This window comes from Corvus moneduloides, chromosome 18 (genome assembly GCF_009650955.1).
Source record: "Corvus moneduloides isolate bCorMon1 chromosome 18, bCorMon1.pri, whole genome shotgun sequence".
NCBI classification, from domain to species: domain Eukaryota; kingdom Metazoa; phylum Chordata; class Aves; order Passeriformes; family Corvidae; genus Corvus; species Corvus moneduloides.
This window is the reverse complement of record NC_045493.1, coordinates 7,768,214-7,783,802: the sequence shown is the minus strand read 5'-3', so window position 1 is coordinate 7,783,802 and position 15,589 is coordinate 7,768,214. Positions and strand designations below refer to the sequence as shown.

General features: G+C 45.8%; 1 protein-coding gene across 18 annotated transcripts in view; it reads left to right on the top strand.

Moving 5' to 3' along the window:
- The window catches only part of FBRSL1 (fibrosin like 1), a 516,916-nt gene that overhangs the window by 484,514 nt on the left and 16,813 nt on the right, over positions 1 to 15,589 (top strand). For 9 of the 18 annotated variants that reach the window (XM_032128448.1, XM_032128451.1, XM_032128444.1 and 6 more), the window contains 5 exons: positions 5,258 to 5,654; positions 7,231 to 7,484; positions 11,615 to 11,850; positions 13,966 to 14,016; positions 14,928 to 15,023. In XM_032128448.1, the coding sequence (XP_031984339.1) occupies positions 5,258 to 5,654; positions 7,231 to 7,484; positions 11,615 to 11,850; positions 13,966 to 14,016; positions 14,928 to 15,023 (1,034 nt within the window). Of the gene's footprint in view, positions 1 to 5,257; positions 5,655 to 7,230; positions 7,485 to 11,362; positions 11,851 to 13,965; positions 14,017 to 14,927; positions 15,024 to 15,589 lie in introns of all 18 variants that reach the window. The other 9 variants (XM_032128446.1, XM_032128457.1, XM_032128459.1 and 6 more) reach the window with 6 other exon arrangements.

Genomic DNA, 15,589 nt, shown 5'->3' with positions numbered 1-15,589 from the left:
GTGTTGCACACCATGGACCCTTCCAGACAGTAGTTTTATGTGCAAGTCCCATGTCTTTATATCTTATCTTGAGCTGATTTGCATTAAAATAGGTGGAGGAACTCTGTGCCCCCTTTGTTGGGGAGCTTCTGTGCTGTAGCTCTGCTTGCCTTACCTTTGCAAACAGCCTAATTGCTTAAAGTGTTAAGTAGTGCTACCCTCCTAAAATGCAATGAAAAAGCCATTTATATAAAAGCAAAAGCCATCTAGGGATAAAGAATTAGCACTTAAATATTGATTTTCACTTGTAAGCACTCTACCAGTGTCAGTGTTATCACTGTCAATGCAAAATGCTTTATTCTCTCTTCTGCTTATGATATGTTGCATATCCACAATACATTATGCAGAAGCCTAAAAGTTCAATTTAAAATAATTTTTTTTAAAAAAACCAACACAGAATGTTCACTGACATTCATTTAGTTATTTCTGTTGTAAAGTCCTACTCTTCTTTAGTTGTTCCCCTGGCTGATGCTTCAAAACTCTTCTCTGGGACTCATCAACTCCCTCTGAAATTCTCAGCTTCTTGCCATGTGTAATTCCTGTAGTGGTGCTTTTGTAGCGTTTCTTGCTGGAATATGGAGCAGGGTTCACCATAGCCAGTCTGGCCTGCGTCTGTTTTCAAGGATATGTACAGGGCGGATAGATGGGCTACAGATGGTGGTTGTTGTGTTTCTTGGGAAATTGCCATTGGTAAAGATGTCATTGATGGATGTAGGAGAGGAATTTCTTTCTCACATCACCCCATCACCCTTGCTGTTTGAATGCAACAAGGGAGACTGCAGAGGGAGGCTGCAGAAAGACGTCTGAATGACTCCACTTTCCTTTTTTTCAAGAGACAAAGGAAAGGCGTGCAAGCAAGATTAGATTATTTCCAATCACGTTGTACGTGTGTTGACAGTCCCCTTTCAGCAGCAACCAGCAGCTTGCAAAGAGCAAGAGGCAGGGCTGGAACTGCTGTTGCCCTAAGTACTGTTTTTATAACACAGTAACTGCTTATTGGAGTTCTCAAAGCAGCCTTTACATGTTTAATCCCTTGCACTTGAGCTACTCTTAATCAGCTTGAAAGCAAATTCCTGTAACAGAAAGGTTTAATTTGTGTCTGGGACTTTCCGTATTGTGCTTAGCCTGCAATGCCGTGTAGTTACATGCTGGCAAGCATGTCACCCTGTGCAGCCTTGGGGATGGGCAGTGCACGGTTATTCCAGTCATGGATTCAGAATTCAGGCAACTTCCAGATGGGGTCTTGGCTGATGGTCTCTCAGGTTCGGGTAACTCCTCCTGAAGAATGCTTTATACAGTAATTTAAGCTGTAGTTGCCTTTGGGGTTTCCCTTAAACTTCACCTCTGGTTTCTGCAGATTTACAGAGCAGTAGCTAAAGCTCTCTGTGCTTTTAAAAATTGTTACTTTTTTTCTTTACCAGTTGAAGTTGGAATTGGATGTAGCCCAAGATGTAGGGAGGTTAACATTTTGCAACACTCCAAATGAACAAATTAGTCAATCAGGGAGGCAAGAATTACTAATCCAAGGTTGTTGGACGTTTTTTTCTTGTTAGAGTAGATTCAGCCTTTTCTTCCCTGTCTCTCTCACTCAGTCATCATTCATCCCCATAAGATCAAGACACGTTTCACTGTGTGTTCATTTAAGAAAACCTCTCAATGGAAGAAGTCCAAGGTGTTTGGTTAGAAAATAAACAAAAGTTGGCATACTCAAAAGGGGTAGCGCTCTGCACGGTGGAGAGTGGCAGATGTGATCCAGCCTTCCCGTAGCATGGCTGGAACATGAATCATTACAAATGTCAGATTTCCTGTGAAGGGACAAGCTGAACTGACATGCGTTCAGGTTTAATTAAGGTTGAATTATTGGAGCTGACTGTCAAGTCTTAGGCAAATTGGCTCAGCCTGTTATCATTAAGCATGAAAATTACTCTAGGACTTGGTAAAAATAAACACATTTTTGCCTCTAGAACGTTGTGGTGTGGTCGGGTGGGTCTGTGTTTTTGTTGGGGCAGTTGTGCTCAGCTCCGTGGGTCCATCTGCTCAGGAGGGCAGGATTAGGAGCCCAAGAACAGAAATTTCTGAAAGGATCTCAATGCAACCTGATCCAGCTTGCACAAAAGGGAATATTTGCTTGGTTTCCTTGGGATATTTCCATATGTGAGCAGCAGTCAGCCTGGTCAGAGCTTGGGCACACAACAGTGTAGTTCCCTTCGGAGCGATATTCAAGCATCCTGCAGAGAAACTACGGAGTTTGAGATCCTGATGAGAATGGGCAACATCTCTCATTAAAATCATTAAAATTAACTTTCTGAGGGATTTCAGGAAAGATAACTCAGAGACCTCCATGTGTGCATTGCAGTCATCAGGAGGAGAAACAGCAAAGTCACCAAACACCAGGATTCTCCCATTCCTGTGTGGTGGCTGAGAAGGCTTGGGGACTCTGCTCTCTCACTTTTTTCCCCTCTGGCCCATGAATTCACATCATATCTCTCCCTTCTCAGTGCTTCTGCTTTTGTGCAACACGGCTGCAAAAGGAGAGAAGATGCACTCTTGCCTGTAGCTTTTCTGGCAAGGAGGAAAACTGGCATGTGGGTATTTTCATTGTTGTCAAGAACGAAACACAAAAATATTGCAGTACTGCATCCTGGGAGATGGAAGTTGGCATCAGGAACTAGTCATGTACCCCTAGTACTAACAAACACAACCAGGCTTGGCTGGTCAATTCAGTCAGCAAGGGAGCCTGAGCTTTTGCCTTGAGAAAATTGCAGATGAGAACTAATGCTGAAACCACGGGGAATCAGCAGTTGCACATAAAACTGGTCAAACAGCTGCTTTTAATGTGGGACTTTATTGATTTGTTTTGGATCTAATTGACTTTTTACTCAACTAACTTTTGTAGTGCCAGTGTGTTTTGAATATACACTATTAGTCTACATTGCCTATAATTACACAATATGAAGTTTAACTCTGTAGGAGGAGGCCTGTTGGATGTAAAGAGCTAATGGGCTCTGAGGAAACCTATGCTCAGGAATGAAACCCAATTGCTTTTAATGGGTAGCTCCTGAAAAATAGTGGAATCTACAGCTGTGAACACACTTGCTCCAAAATGCCGTGTGGGGAGCCCTGGCTTGACTAGGCAATGACAATTTTTCAATCGTTAGTAATAAAATCTGAGGAAAGTTTACAAACATAGGTGGCGTTATAAAAAATAATGGTATGCAAGAGCACTGAGAATTTAACTTTAAAAATAAATTCTAAATAGCATTGGAACCAAGTCTAGCTACATCTCACAACCAGTTTACCTGGGATGCATGAATTCGTATTTGAAAAAGAAATTCACTGAAATGAGAGTTAGCCTTATATTTATTGTAGAGAATAATTTAGGATCTCCAGACATTGTGTCAGACCTGTAAAGATATATAAGGTGCTGGAAAGTACAGTGTTGATAGTACTTGCTGCCAGCCAAAACACTGGTGTTTGGAAAGGCTTCTGTTCCTGTTACTTGTGGGTTTGAGGCCCCAAGACCTCAAGACATTTTCAGCTGATAAATATAGTTCATATGTTTCCATTCGTCCTCTTCTCACATTCTGAATTTATACATATGCAGTGATGAGCTGATTGATTGATGGATGAAGGAAATGGTGCATTGGTGAGAGTGCAAGCAGAGCCAGAAGCAGTGTGGGAAGCTGCCTTTTATCTCAAGGAAGGAGATGCCTTCACCACGTAGGCATTCTGGGTACAGAACATGAGCTGGTGTGCTGCAGGCTCTGATTCATCGCTGTCCTCCTCCCATCCAATGCCAGCATGGTGGCACTCAGGCTGTGGAAGTGACAGTGGGGACTCTGGCCTCGCATGGGCTGGTTCACAAACGCCTGGCCAGAGCATCTGCACGTCCAGAATTAGCTCATGGTGTGTGTTGTGTGTTATTTCCACACCCTCCTACATCAGGAACTGGCTCAGTCCTTTGATGAGACGGGAGAATTTCAAAGGTGGAATTTGTTTGTGAGGGTGTTGGGAGCATGTTAATGAGTGTAGGTAGCATCTCTTGCGTGTCTGCAAGGCAGCGAAATGCAGGCAGCCCCTGGCACGTGTTGGTGGGTAACAAAAGCATGTCTCCTAAAAGTCAGAGGTGCTGTGTGTGCACGGGGGGGGGTGTGAGTGTGAAACACACCAACAATGTTAGGTCCTGTAGCCCATGAAGAGCTTTTCTTGTAATTGTGGGTATGTGTGCACTCAAGGATACACAGATTAGGGCGAAAAGGGAGTTACAGTGGGAGTTGAATTGCTTTCATGTTGGTCTTTTCAGTTGTCTTCGACCTTTTGGATACTGGTTGATCTGAAATATCTCTTCTTTCCTCCCTTTTTCCTTTCCAGCCTTTTAACTCTTTGGGATGCTTTGTTTAGCTTAATTATTATGAAAAATGGCAGAGTTTGGCACCATAGAAAGAGTAATTCCATATGGAATTCTCTCTGTAGGTGCATTTTGCAAAGTTGCAGCATTCCTGATAGTTTTGGCATGCCATGCATACAGATGTTTGCACTGTTTAGGGTAAGCAGGACTACATTTCAGTGCTCATTGAACTTCTGACTGGATTTTTCCAGCATTCTCTATTCTTTTCTTCCACACAAGCGTGTGGCCAGAGGACAGCAGGGTCACAGCTTCTCTGCAGAGCTGTCCCATCCTTTGCTACAGAGATCCCAGGTAGCCTCCATCCTAGAAGACAGGTGGGGTTATCATTAAGGATTGATGCTTGGGTCACAGTGCATTGTAGCTGGAGTTGAGCCTAAATCTGATGTGGGTTACCTTGAATGAGCATTGAGAAAATGAAATATCTTAATGACGAGGCATGTGTTTCATGAACGTGGAACTTACATTGAGGGGGAAATACTGTAGCAGTAACTTGAGACATGTTCACACTCCTATTGTACATAACCCTGGGCCTCTGAAGAAGTCACAAAGCTGTGTGTTCTGTGTAGTATGCATTCATTTAATGACAGCTAAGTCTCTTGCACACATGCTAAAAGTACTGTGGATTGGCCAGCCAAGGACAGCGGAAGGACAGCCGCAAACACACATCCATCTTGTAGCAGCAGTGCTCCCACGGCGCTCCCACGAGCTGAAACATGACTTGTTTTTTCCCAGGCATATGTTCTACCAAGCAGAGAAGGAAACACACACCTTTCAGTACGTGCTTTGTTCTTTTTCTCGTTGCTCCATAAGGTCCCACCTTGAATGACAAGCCAGAAGCGAAAGCAGCCAATGTCCCAAAGGTGTCTGGGCTAGAGCGGAGCCGGGAGCTGAGCACCGACGTGCCCTTCGCCCTGCCCATCCCCAGCCCCCAGCCAGTCGCTGCCGTTGTGACTTCGACTTCCTCAGCGCCCACGTCAAGTGCCAGAGCAAGCCCACTGCTGAAGAAGGAGCCAGTGATTTCAGCACCAGCACCACCCAGGCTCACGCCTCAGCCGCAGCCTCGGCCGCAGTCACAACCTCAACCTCGGCCGCAGTCGCAGCCTCAGTTAATCCCTGACCTTCGGAGCCAGCCTCCGAGTCATATCCCTCCGCCTCTCAACTACCAAGTGCATCACCAGGTGGCCCACAACGGACTCAATAATATCAGGTAGGGGGAAGGGGATGCTCACGTCATCTTCAGGCTGCTGCTGAGCTAAAGCTTGTTTCACACTGGGCAGAAATTGCTGGGAGGTAAGGCAAGCACTCGTCTGGGGTAGGATGGTCCATGCTTTGGATATTGGACTTCATGGGCTGACTACAGGCTGGATTTTCCAGCTGTGGTGGATCAGTGCATTTGAAACATGATAAATGAGGTGATAAATGCACACCTTCTGGGAGAAAGGCACATGTTCCTTTCAGTCCGGTTTCAAGAAAAATTTTGCACGGTCTTGTCTGAGCTGGCTAGTTCTTGCCTTAGAAATTTAAGGGGGTTTGAATTTGAGCAACACCTTTGTTCCATATTCAGAAATACTTCCATTGAAGTAGGTTTGCTCACAGTTATCAAGTTTTTTGTCTCACCAGCATCAAAAGATGGATATCTGTCTTGGACTCTGATCCTTGTGGGTCCCTTCCAACTCAGAATATCCTATGATCTGTATTGGAAAACACTGTGTCCCTGAGACCAGGGCTCCTGTGTGGCCTGATAAATCTGCTTCAATCTGACATGTTCAGATCTTGCAGGAGGCTTAGCTCCACTGTTTAAATTGCCTCCGTCCAGTAAGGAGGGTGGGTGAAAATGTTTCTAGAGAAAAGAGTTTAGTCAGTCAACTGGAACCTGTATAGTCTTTTTGCTGGTACAGAAAACATGCCTTGCCTCCCAAGCAAGAGCTGGGCTAGTTTAAACAAGATGAGAAAACTGATTTAAAGCATAATATTTGGCTGCACAAAGGTCAGAATATGAATACAGAGAGCTGTCATTAATGTGTATTTCATAGTATCCTGCATACGTAAGCTCTGTTGTGGTTTTACCTTGTAAATGCCACCATAGTATAAATGGTGAATAATATTTCAAACTGTTCAAGATCTCCCTGAGGTTTAGCTTGCAACAAATACTCGATATTGTGGGAATTACACAACTAATAACTGCAGTGATAGTGTGTTTCAGCCCACAAAACTCAGATCACTTGCAATGGAGTAATAATAGAAGATGTAAAATACAAATTACTATGAGAAAAATGATTAACATGGTGTGGGTTTGCATGCTTGTGTGACTAAAGCTCCACAGCACATGTGCAGCAGATGCAGTGGGATCCTGGAGCCACTCGTGCTGTGCAGCTCTGCACACCCAGAGCAACAGAAAAAGGAATCAGTGTCACTGTGTCCTCTGGTCACAAGGACCCACGTGGACACTGCACGGTCATCAGAGGCTCCATAAAGGTGCAAAATCCATCTGCCTCTGTGGCCTTCATCAGTACTCACAGATAGCTCTGAGGATTGTAGCACCGGAGGAAATGTCCCTCCAGAGAGCCCCAGGCCCGTTCTGCCCTGTTGGAGACGTTCATTAAGATTCGTTAACTGTCTCCACTGCCATTAAGACAAGCAAAAGCATAAGCCTGGGGAGATCAATGTTCCATAGCTGTGTTGTTTCTGGTAGTATATTTCTTGCACTGTTTCAGTCCTGTATTGTAACACACTCTTTCTCTCTCTGTCTCTCTCCCCTCCCTCCCATCTCTCTCTCTCTGCAGCCGGAGCAGCAGTGCTAGCAGTGCAACAAGCATCAGCCTCCCGAAACACCTGCCCCTGTCTCCCCAGATTCCTCCGCACCATTCCTCCGGCCCAGCTCTGCCCCTCTCCATCTCTAATCTTGCTACCTCGCACTTCTCTCTCAGATCGCAGACCCAACACCAGCACCATCCGGCCATGTTCGCCACCCCACCCACGCTGCCACCTCCACCAGCGTTACCCACCAACAGCCTCGTGATACCAGGGCACCCTGCGGGTAGGTTCCCTTCTTCTGCCAGGGCTGATCAGCCGTGCATGCACTGGAGGGTGTTGAGAGATGGGCTGGCTGGTGGGCAGGTGAAATACCTTGACACAGGCCCCTCAGTGTGTGCTGGAACTGTGACAGTGCTCATGAAACCTGGACGTGCTTTACCAGATGAGAGATTGTAGACACAGCACTGTAGCTTCCTATAGGAAGTCTTCAAAACAAATGCTTCAAAAAGATAGAAGTCCTGTTCAGGGCATGAGTTGTCCAGTGTGGCATTCTACAGTCATCAGGCATTTTTTAGATTAACAGAGAAGTGATGCACAGTTTGCCATTCTCCCCTTCTCTCTCCCCTCTCCAAAGAAAGCTGCTGCTGTTAGAACTGATGAGAAAGTACTATTTCTACAATTATTCTAAGCGAGCACTTGAATCTCACTGAATCCCTTGCCTGATCCTTCGACCAGCAGCACATCCTGCTGGCAGAGCAGGATCCTCTGCCTGCAGCAGCACAACTGCTCTGTGCCCATGGCTCCGTGGCCTTTCAGTCTGAGTCAGAGACAGCTCAGCTGACAAGCTCTGCTGTTCAACTCTCACTATCTTTGCATCCTTTTAAAAAGTTTCCTTTGTTCACCCTGGCCCCCATTATATTGTCACTTCTGCCCTAAATGCCCTGTTTACAGCTTATCCATTAGCCTACAGCTGTCTCTGGAAGAGACCCTGGCAGCTGGAGACTTCCCAGCAACTTTCACTTGCTGGGGCCTCCTTTTGATCTGGCATTTGACTCCACGACTAACTCAGCAGGGATTAAACAGGACAAGCATTTTGCGAAAAACTCACTCTCTGTTTCCTATGAAGTCAGTTAAAGGAATAAGGAAATGGCAGATTTGCTGTGGAAAAATCTGATGGTCTTCCATCCCCTTTTTTGCTTCCAGGAGCTAAATAATGTCTCATTATTTATAACTGCTTCTTTAAGTGAAAAAAAAAGTACGAATTGGTCCAAAGTGAGCTCTGAGAATGATGATAGACAAAAGTGCTGTGGGTTCCCAGCCAGAGACAGGACCACATAGGCCAAAGCTGGCGGCTGTCACGGGCCCTGGCACCATCTAGAATTTCAACCACATGGCTGGGAAGATGTTGGCAGCACTGTGGGAGACCTATTCATTGCTTCCCCTGTTTAAGGCAAAGGACTACTGTGATGGAGACTTTGAAAGCCTTGCGAAAGGAAATAGCAAAGCGCTCACTAAAAGCATGATATTGCAGTCACTGAAAGCAAGTATGTTTTCACCATTAACTTCAGGAGGTGCAAGATCAAGTGACCTATTCACATTCAGCAGCTTGCCAGGAAAACAGTAACAGTCTTGCTCCTACTAAAAGGATTTCTCCTGCAATTTAAGTAGGAGAAGCCTAAGTTAGTGGAGGGAAAGGTCCGGGCGTCTAACCCTGCAGACAGTGAAATGCCTCTTGTCTGCACTATATGAAATGCCTGCAAAGTGGCACATCATAAAATCAATACAGAGTGCTGCAGAGCCAGGAGCTTCTGTTGTCATTCACATTAAACTTTCTTAAAAGCAAACAATATTGCTGAGCAGCCCTGAAGAGCGAGACAAGAATGCGTTTCTGGTGGCATTTCTTTGTTTTGAAACCTAAAGCTAATACAAGTAACTTAGGAGCAATCCTTGCTGGGCTTCTGCCCTCGGTTTAAGGGCTACCCTGATGTAGGATACACAAAGGAAACGGTGGTCTGTGTCTCTTCTCTCCTGAACATGAGGGCACCATGAGCAGCAGTGCTGTTTTGTGCCATGCCCAGCTCGTGTGTGCACGCAGGCCGGTGTTCCCAGGTCCCAAGGGCTGCCCAGGCACTCTGCTCCTGGTTGTGTTATTGTGTGACCAGACCTGACATCACTGGCAGGTTCTTGTACCAGTTCTGATCCAGACCTTGCTCAGAGCCCCTCACAGACCTGGGTTATTCCTTGGCAATTCCATCTTTACTATGAAGCAGCCACTCCTCCGAGTGCCACACAGCTTCTCCAAACATCTCCAGGCCTTTTCTTTTCCTGACAGAGGCCAAAGTTGTGGTAGAGGGCTATGGGCTGGAGCCAGCTGCAAATCTATCAGTCTGACTTCCAGTCTCTTAAAGAAATTGGATATCAGAGCACTTACAACTGCCAACTTGCTTTTATCTCTCCCTCCAGAAAAGTGGATTATCTTGATGCTAACAGAAGGATTCAGTTTCTTTAAGTCATGCCAGATTTCAAAGCGTAAACACACGCACACATGAAATCATGCTCATATTCTCTAAAGAGGTTAGGTTTTGGACCTAAGTGCTTTCAGCCTATAGTTTTTTTCTTACTTGCTCAATCCAAGGAGAACCCATTAGAGACTTTTGCTCCAGTGCCTTAGGCTTCAGTATCACAAATGTATATACTTTCTGCTTTTGTATTAATTATATAGATTGTAGCAGTATACAGTACCTACTCTTAGCAGTACATTTAGTACTGAAAAGCAAATGACTTAGGCACCCAACATTTGCTTTCAAATGTGACTTTCAATAGGGTGTAGGCTTCTAAGTGGTAGTAAAGACCTTGAAGTTCCCCATCAGAGTGCCTGTTTTCAAAGATCTTACAATGTCACTTCAGAAAGTGATTGATTTAGACATTTCTAATGTTACTGTAAAAAATTGAAGTGAAAGAACTCCCTGCAGAACATGAAATAAAACTTCAAAGTGCAGGTGTTCTTTTGCCCCTTTATATTCAGAGCAGTAGTTTTAAAGGGTTGTTACAGTGAAAGAAGTGGATTCATGTAAATTCAGAAGCAAGTAGATCGGTCAGGACTGGGTGCGTGTCATCCATAGGTGGGGACACAGGTTGATCTTCGCTTAAAAAATATATAACCTGTTGGATGCTGATCCCTGTTCGAAGTTCTTAGGCAAAGCCACAGATGGATTTAACTGTTACACCAGCAGACATTTTGGAAAAGTGGACACTGGTCCTTACTGTCTTCAGTGACATCATTTCTAAAGCACTGTTGTCTTCCCCTTCCCTGAACCACATTCACATTCATGCAAGTTGTTATTCCAGAGGAAGATGCTGAGAAGAGGCCACATCATAGGGTGGAACATCTTGTTTCAGCAGTCATTGCAACCTTGATGAGATCTTGAGCCACTTCAATGTTTCTCCTCTTCCCACTGATTCCTCCTCTGTATTTTCTCAGAGGAGAAAAGCCTGGAGGCAATGACAAAAAATGAGAATTACAGCCTGTTAAAAATGGAGAAAAGGACTGCTAGGTATTTAAGATCTCAAAAAAATCTTACTGTAAAGAAGGCCTTGATTTGTAGGATGGATGTTTCTGGTCACTGCGTGCATGTCCTGGGGCTGAGAAGGGGGGATGGCACAGGGTTGGATGTCCAAGCAGGCAGTTTCCAGCCACCCAAACCCCCAGTTACCTTATTGCGCTGCACATCTTGTCAAAATTTCACCTGTGAAGTACAAATCTGTCAGAGCATAACACACATCCATTTTCTGTGTGTGTGTGTGTGTGTGTGTGCGCGCGCCTCTCTCTGCCTGTCACGCTCCCAGAGGATGAAGGTCAGTACTGCTCGTTTTACAGCGAGCTGTCGGCCTCCAGGGCGCTCCCCAGCACCTTGCTGGTGCGGGAAGGTGCGGCTGCCGTGAGGCCGGGAGGTGTGTTCCCGGAGGTGTGTTCCCGCAGGTGTGTTCCCAGAGGTGAGGCCGCGCCTCTGAGGCGCGTTCCCAGACACACCTCGGTGGCAGCAGGTGCCGGGGAGGACGAGAGCCGGGCGGGGCGCGGGGCCGCGGGCGGGGCCGGGCGGAGTGCGAGCCCCGATGATGTTTTCTGCTGTGATGACTCATGGTGTTCTCTCTTGTCTTTAGATACCAGCCTGTTGATATCATTCAACCAACCAATCATGTATTGCCAGCCTCATTCGGGGATTCTGATTGGTACTTTGTCACAGGCATCTCTCTTACCTCCACCAATGAGTCCTCACGTAGAAAACCACCACAGCATGACCTGCAGAAACAGGGAATGCCAGGTGAATATTGACTCTTTCTCCTCCGTCTTTGTGGTACTCACAGGCCCACGGGCCTCTGTGTCTTTTTTTTTTCTCTCTCTCTCTCCTCTAGATCACGAACTGCTCAGGCAAGAGCTGAACAACCGGTTTTTGGTTCAGAGTTCGGACCGGGCCGCTGCCTCACTTGGCCCGGTGCCGCTGCTGAGAGCGGAGTTTCACCAGCACCAACACACGCATCAGCACCAACACACCCACCAGCACACATTCACTCCTTTTCCATCCAGCTTGCCCCAGACGCCGCTCATGCCGCCCTCTGCACCTCCCATGGTGCGTACCCCAGCCCAAAATGTGAGGATAAGTAGAGCATCTCTGGTCAAAAAGCCTAACCCACTCTTGTCAAACAAAACCCGGCCCTCTTCATTTCAGCCAGGTGTGCTGTCCCTGCCCTTCCAACCTGGAGGCCAACACTCCCAAAGGGACCCCCTTTCCACCCAGAGCCCCCACACCAAGCCTCCTGGTCCCCCTGCTGCCACCCATGAGCAGATACAGCACCCACGAGACAAGTCCAGAATCCCTTTAGTTTCCTTTTTGTGTGTCCTGCTGTGTATTTCTAATCCCCCTTTCCCAGAGCCAGCTGCCTTGACACACCAAAAGACACCAACCAGGATGCCAGAGGATGGATGGCTTCCAGCCCCAAACACTGTCCCCACAACTGCTGGGTGCAGGGCAGACCGTGCTGGCTTACCCAGAGCTCTCACCACAGTGCAGCATCATCCGATACGAGTTCTGTCCCTCTTCCTCCTAATACCTGATCTGTATTGATTTAGGCATTTTATGACTTGATTACATCAACAAGCACTAATTTGTGTGTGGCTGGTTCTGCTGGGAGAGATCCTCCTGTCCGTGTAATAAGCATTTTGTCATTGAATTTGCTTGTAACACAATGGGACTTTGCTGCAGCTGTTACAAAATTGTTAGGGATCTGCTACAAATGGATTTTGTCAGTACTTTAAAACGCACTCTCTCCCCATTTCTGGCAATTACTTTTTGAGATTGAAAGCACAAGATTGAGCTTTTTTTCCCCCTCTCAGTTTCACACTGTGTCCAAAATGCAGAAACAACCCTGTATAAGGCTAGCAAAAGCAGCATTTGGGAAGAGCTTCCAAGGACTCAAGGAGCGTAGTGTTCCCACTTTTCTTTCCCACTGCTGACTGCTCGATGACGTTCTTGGGTTGTAATCTGCTTAGCAGCAGGACAATTAAAAGCAGTATCATCCACCCAAAATCCAGCCCCAGGTGTTTGCTCAATGTATTTGTGTGTAAACACCTTCCCTTCTTTCCTTGGTCTGTGTAAAACAATCCTGAATCTTTTCTCAGAAGTCTCCTGTGTTATTTAAGAACTGTGATACTCGAGCCTGTGAACAGCTCCCTCCCCTCCCACCCATGGCCGTTGATGTCAGCCTTCAGACCAAAAACAACTTGCAAGGCTCTTTTGTTATATTTCACTCACATCTTATATTCCACTAGATCAGGTCGGCTAATCCCAACACCAGAGAAGAGTGTTGAAATTACAGCTGCATGTGTTTGGTAATTTATGGTATTTACACTGGAGGGGACATGGCTCCAGTAATAACTGTAATTAATGAAATTACAAATCTACTCTCCTGCACATAGAGGAGTGTGAAACAGCAGCTGACTTGCCAAATAAGCAGCTTTTCATGGGGTCCTACAGCTCCCTTCCCTGCCTTCTTCCCCACTCCCTCCTCCCCAGCAGAATGTACATACTGTTCAGAAATGCAATGTGTGTGTGTTTGGGTTTGCTTCTGAGATGGTACAGGACAAACAGGACACAGACTACACACATGGAGGTGTTAAAACCCCATGCTGGAAAGGAAAAGGTTTACAGTCACCTTTTCTCTGGGGAACTCTCCCTTTTGCAGGGGAGAGGGAATATACTGAGATTTGTTATTTAAAGTAATTAAGCCCTTTCCAAAAGAATTTTGGTGCTTACAGGAACCCAGGAAACTGGGAATTGGTATTGGCTGCCCCACAGTAGATGTTGGGGTCTAATGGAAAATGTTTCTTACCTGCTAGTCTGTGATCTAATTCAGCGATCCAGGGGCAGATCCCAGATCTGGACCTGGAGCTGAACTTCCCTGTGTTTCGCTGCTGCCGTTATCAGGACTGCTCTCTTCCCAGAGCAGGAACCTGTCCATGCAGTGCCTGAGACAGGGTTCTGCAGTGAGCCTTGGAGGTGCCCAGCGTGGCCTGGGGGCTCCTCTCTGCTAGCCTGGGGAAATCAGTCGTCTCCCCGATGAGCGAGTATGGAATAACCAGTCAGTTCTGCTCTGTTAAACGCTTACACACGGGCCATGATTATTTGTCTGTGTTGAAATCCTGATGTGTCTGCTACTGCCAAAACCAAACTCACCTGTTTCCTTATTTTTTTCTCTTTTCTTTCCAGTTTGACAAGTACGCTCCCAAATTAGACAACCCTTACTTTCGACATTCCAACGTGAGTGCTCACCTTTCTCGTTGGTTTCTTTGTTAATGGTTCTGCTTGCTCTTCTTTTGCTTGTTTTCAATTGATGAGTAGTGTTTTGATCCATTCATTTCTAAAGCTCTTTTTCCATCTTCGATTTTTATGTTTTTAAGGTACCAAGTTTTCTTTGGGCTTTTTTTTATTTTTTTTTAAATTCTCTGTCTCCTGCATTTTTGCTGCTGCGGCTCTGTATCGCTGTGCCTGGGATGGCAGGGAATGCGCAGGAATTGCTCAATCAGTGGTCATTGCAGTACCTTTGCAGCTGGTGCTTCTCCCAGTGCAGCAGCCCGGAGTGCATGGCTCTTTCACAAGGTTTTGCTCAGGTCACAGGAGTAAGTCAGACTGGTGGTTTCTTCCTGGTGCTCCCCACTGCTCCAAAGCACAAAAAACTACATGTTTTGGGACTTGTAAAACTGCTGTGTGTGCTCAGGAGAGGCCTAAGCAAAATTTCACCTAGCCTACACAACTACAAGGTGGTATGCATGTTGCCTGTGGTTAGAGTGCAGTGCAGCATCTTGTGGTTCCTTTTGCTTTAAAAATTAAAGCAGGTCACGTTTCAAAACAGAATCAATTTGTTTGCAACAGCAGAAAAATGCAAAGTTAATGGAAAGTGAACATAAACCCCAAATTATGCTCTGTGCTTCCTGCAGTAGTCCACAATTTTTAAAGGCACACTCGTTCAGCACTATCTAGAAAATTTATCAGATGAGTGCATTTTTCAAGTTTTGGCTTTGCTCTTAAAATTTTTGAAAGCAAATTTATTGTGTATTTTCACTGTGGCACTTGTTCAGCACAGTACTATTTTTGTATGTGCCAGGCTTGGCACCTACCTCCATTATTGTTCAAGTCATCCTGTGACATAAGCATCTCTTTTTCTTTTGTAGTTCTTTCCAACCTATCCTCCAGCAATGCCTGGAATGCCACCCATGCTTCCACATTCAGGTCCCTTTGGGTCACTTCAGGGAGCATTTCAACCGAAGGTACAAACTTCTTCTTCTGAAGGCTTTGTTCTTTTTCTGGGAGAGAAACTGTGTTCAGAGTCTTGTCTCTGGTGATTTTGCAGCACATGATTTGAATAGCAGAAGTGCAGCGCAGGGTTGGAAAGGATCACCCCGCAGAACTGTGAGCATCCTCTGCACAAAGCAGCCAGCTCTTTAGCAGAAATTTTCTCTTGGCACTGCAGATCCTTCCTTGGAAAGGATGTAGTGGTTCACTTGGGAGGTCTGCTGAAACTGGAGGAGAAGCATACAGTGAAGTGCATTATTTTGATTGAAATATTTACAGCTCATAATAGACCGAAGAGTCCCAAATCATTTTGTAAATCTAATGGTCTGAGATTGCAAAAGATAAACTGTTTATTCCCAGAAAAAACAATGAGAATTTGACTGCACAAGTGTGGGAACAATAGGGAGAGACTGCTGTAAATGGGCAGAGCAATTTGAAGGAGCTGAATTTTTATTCCCAGCTCCCAGCTGACCTTGGGCAAGTCGCTTAAACCTTCTGTTCCTCAGTTTCCTCATCTATGAAGTTATCTTGCAGTGGGTTT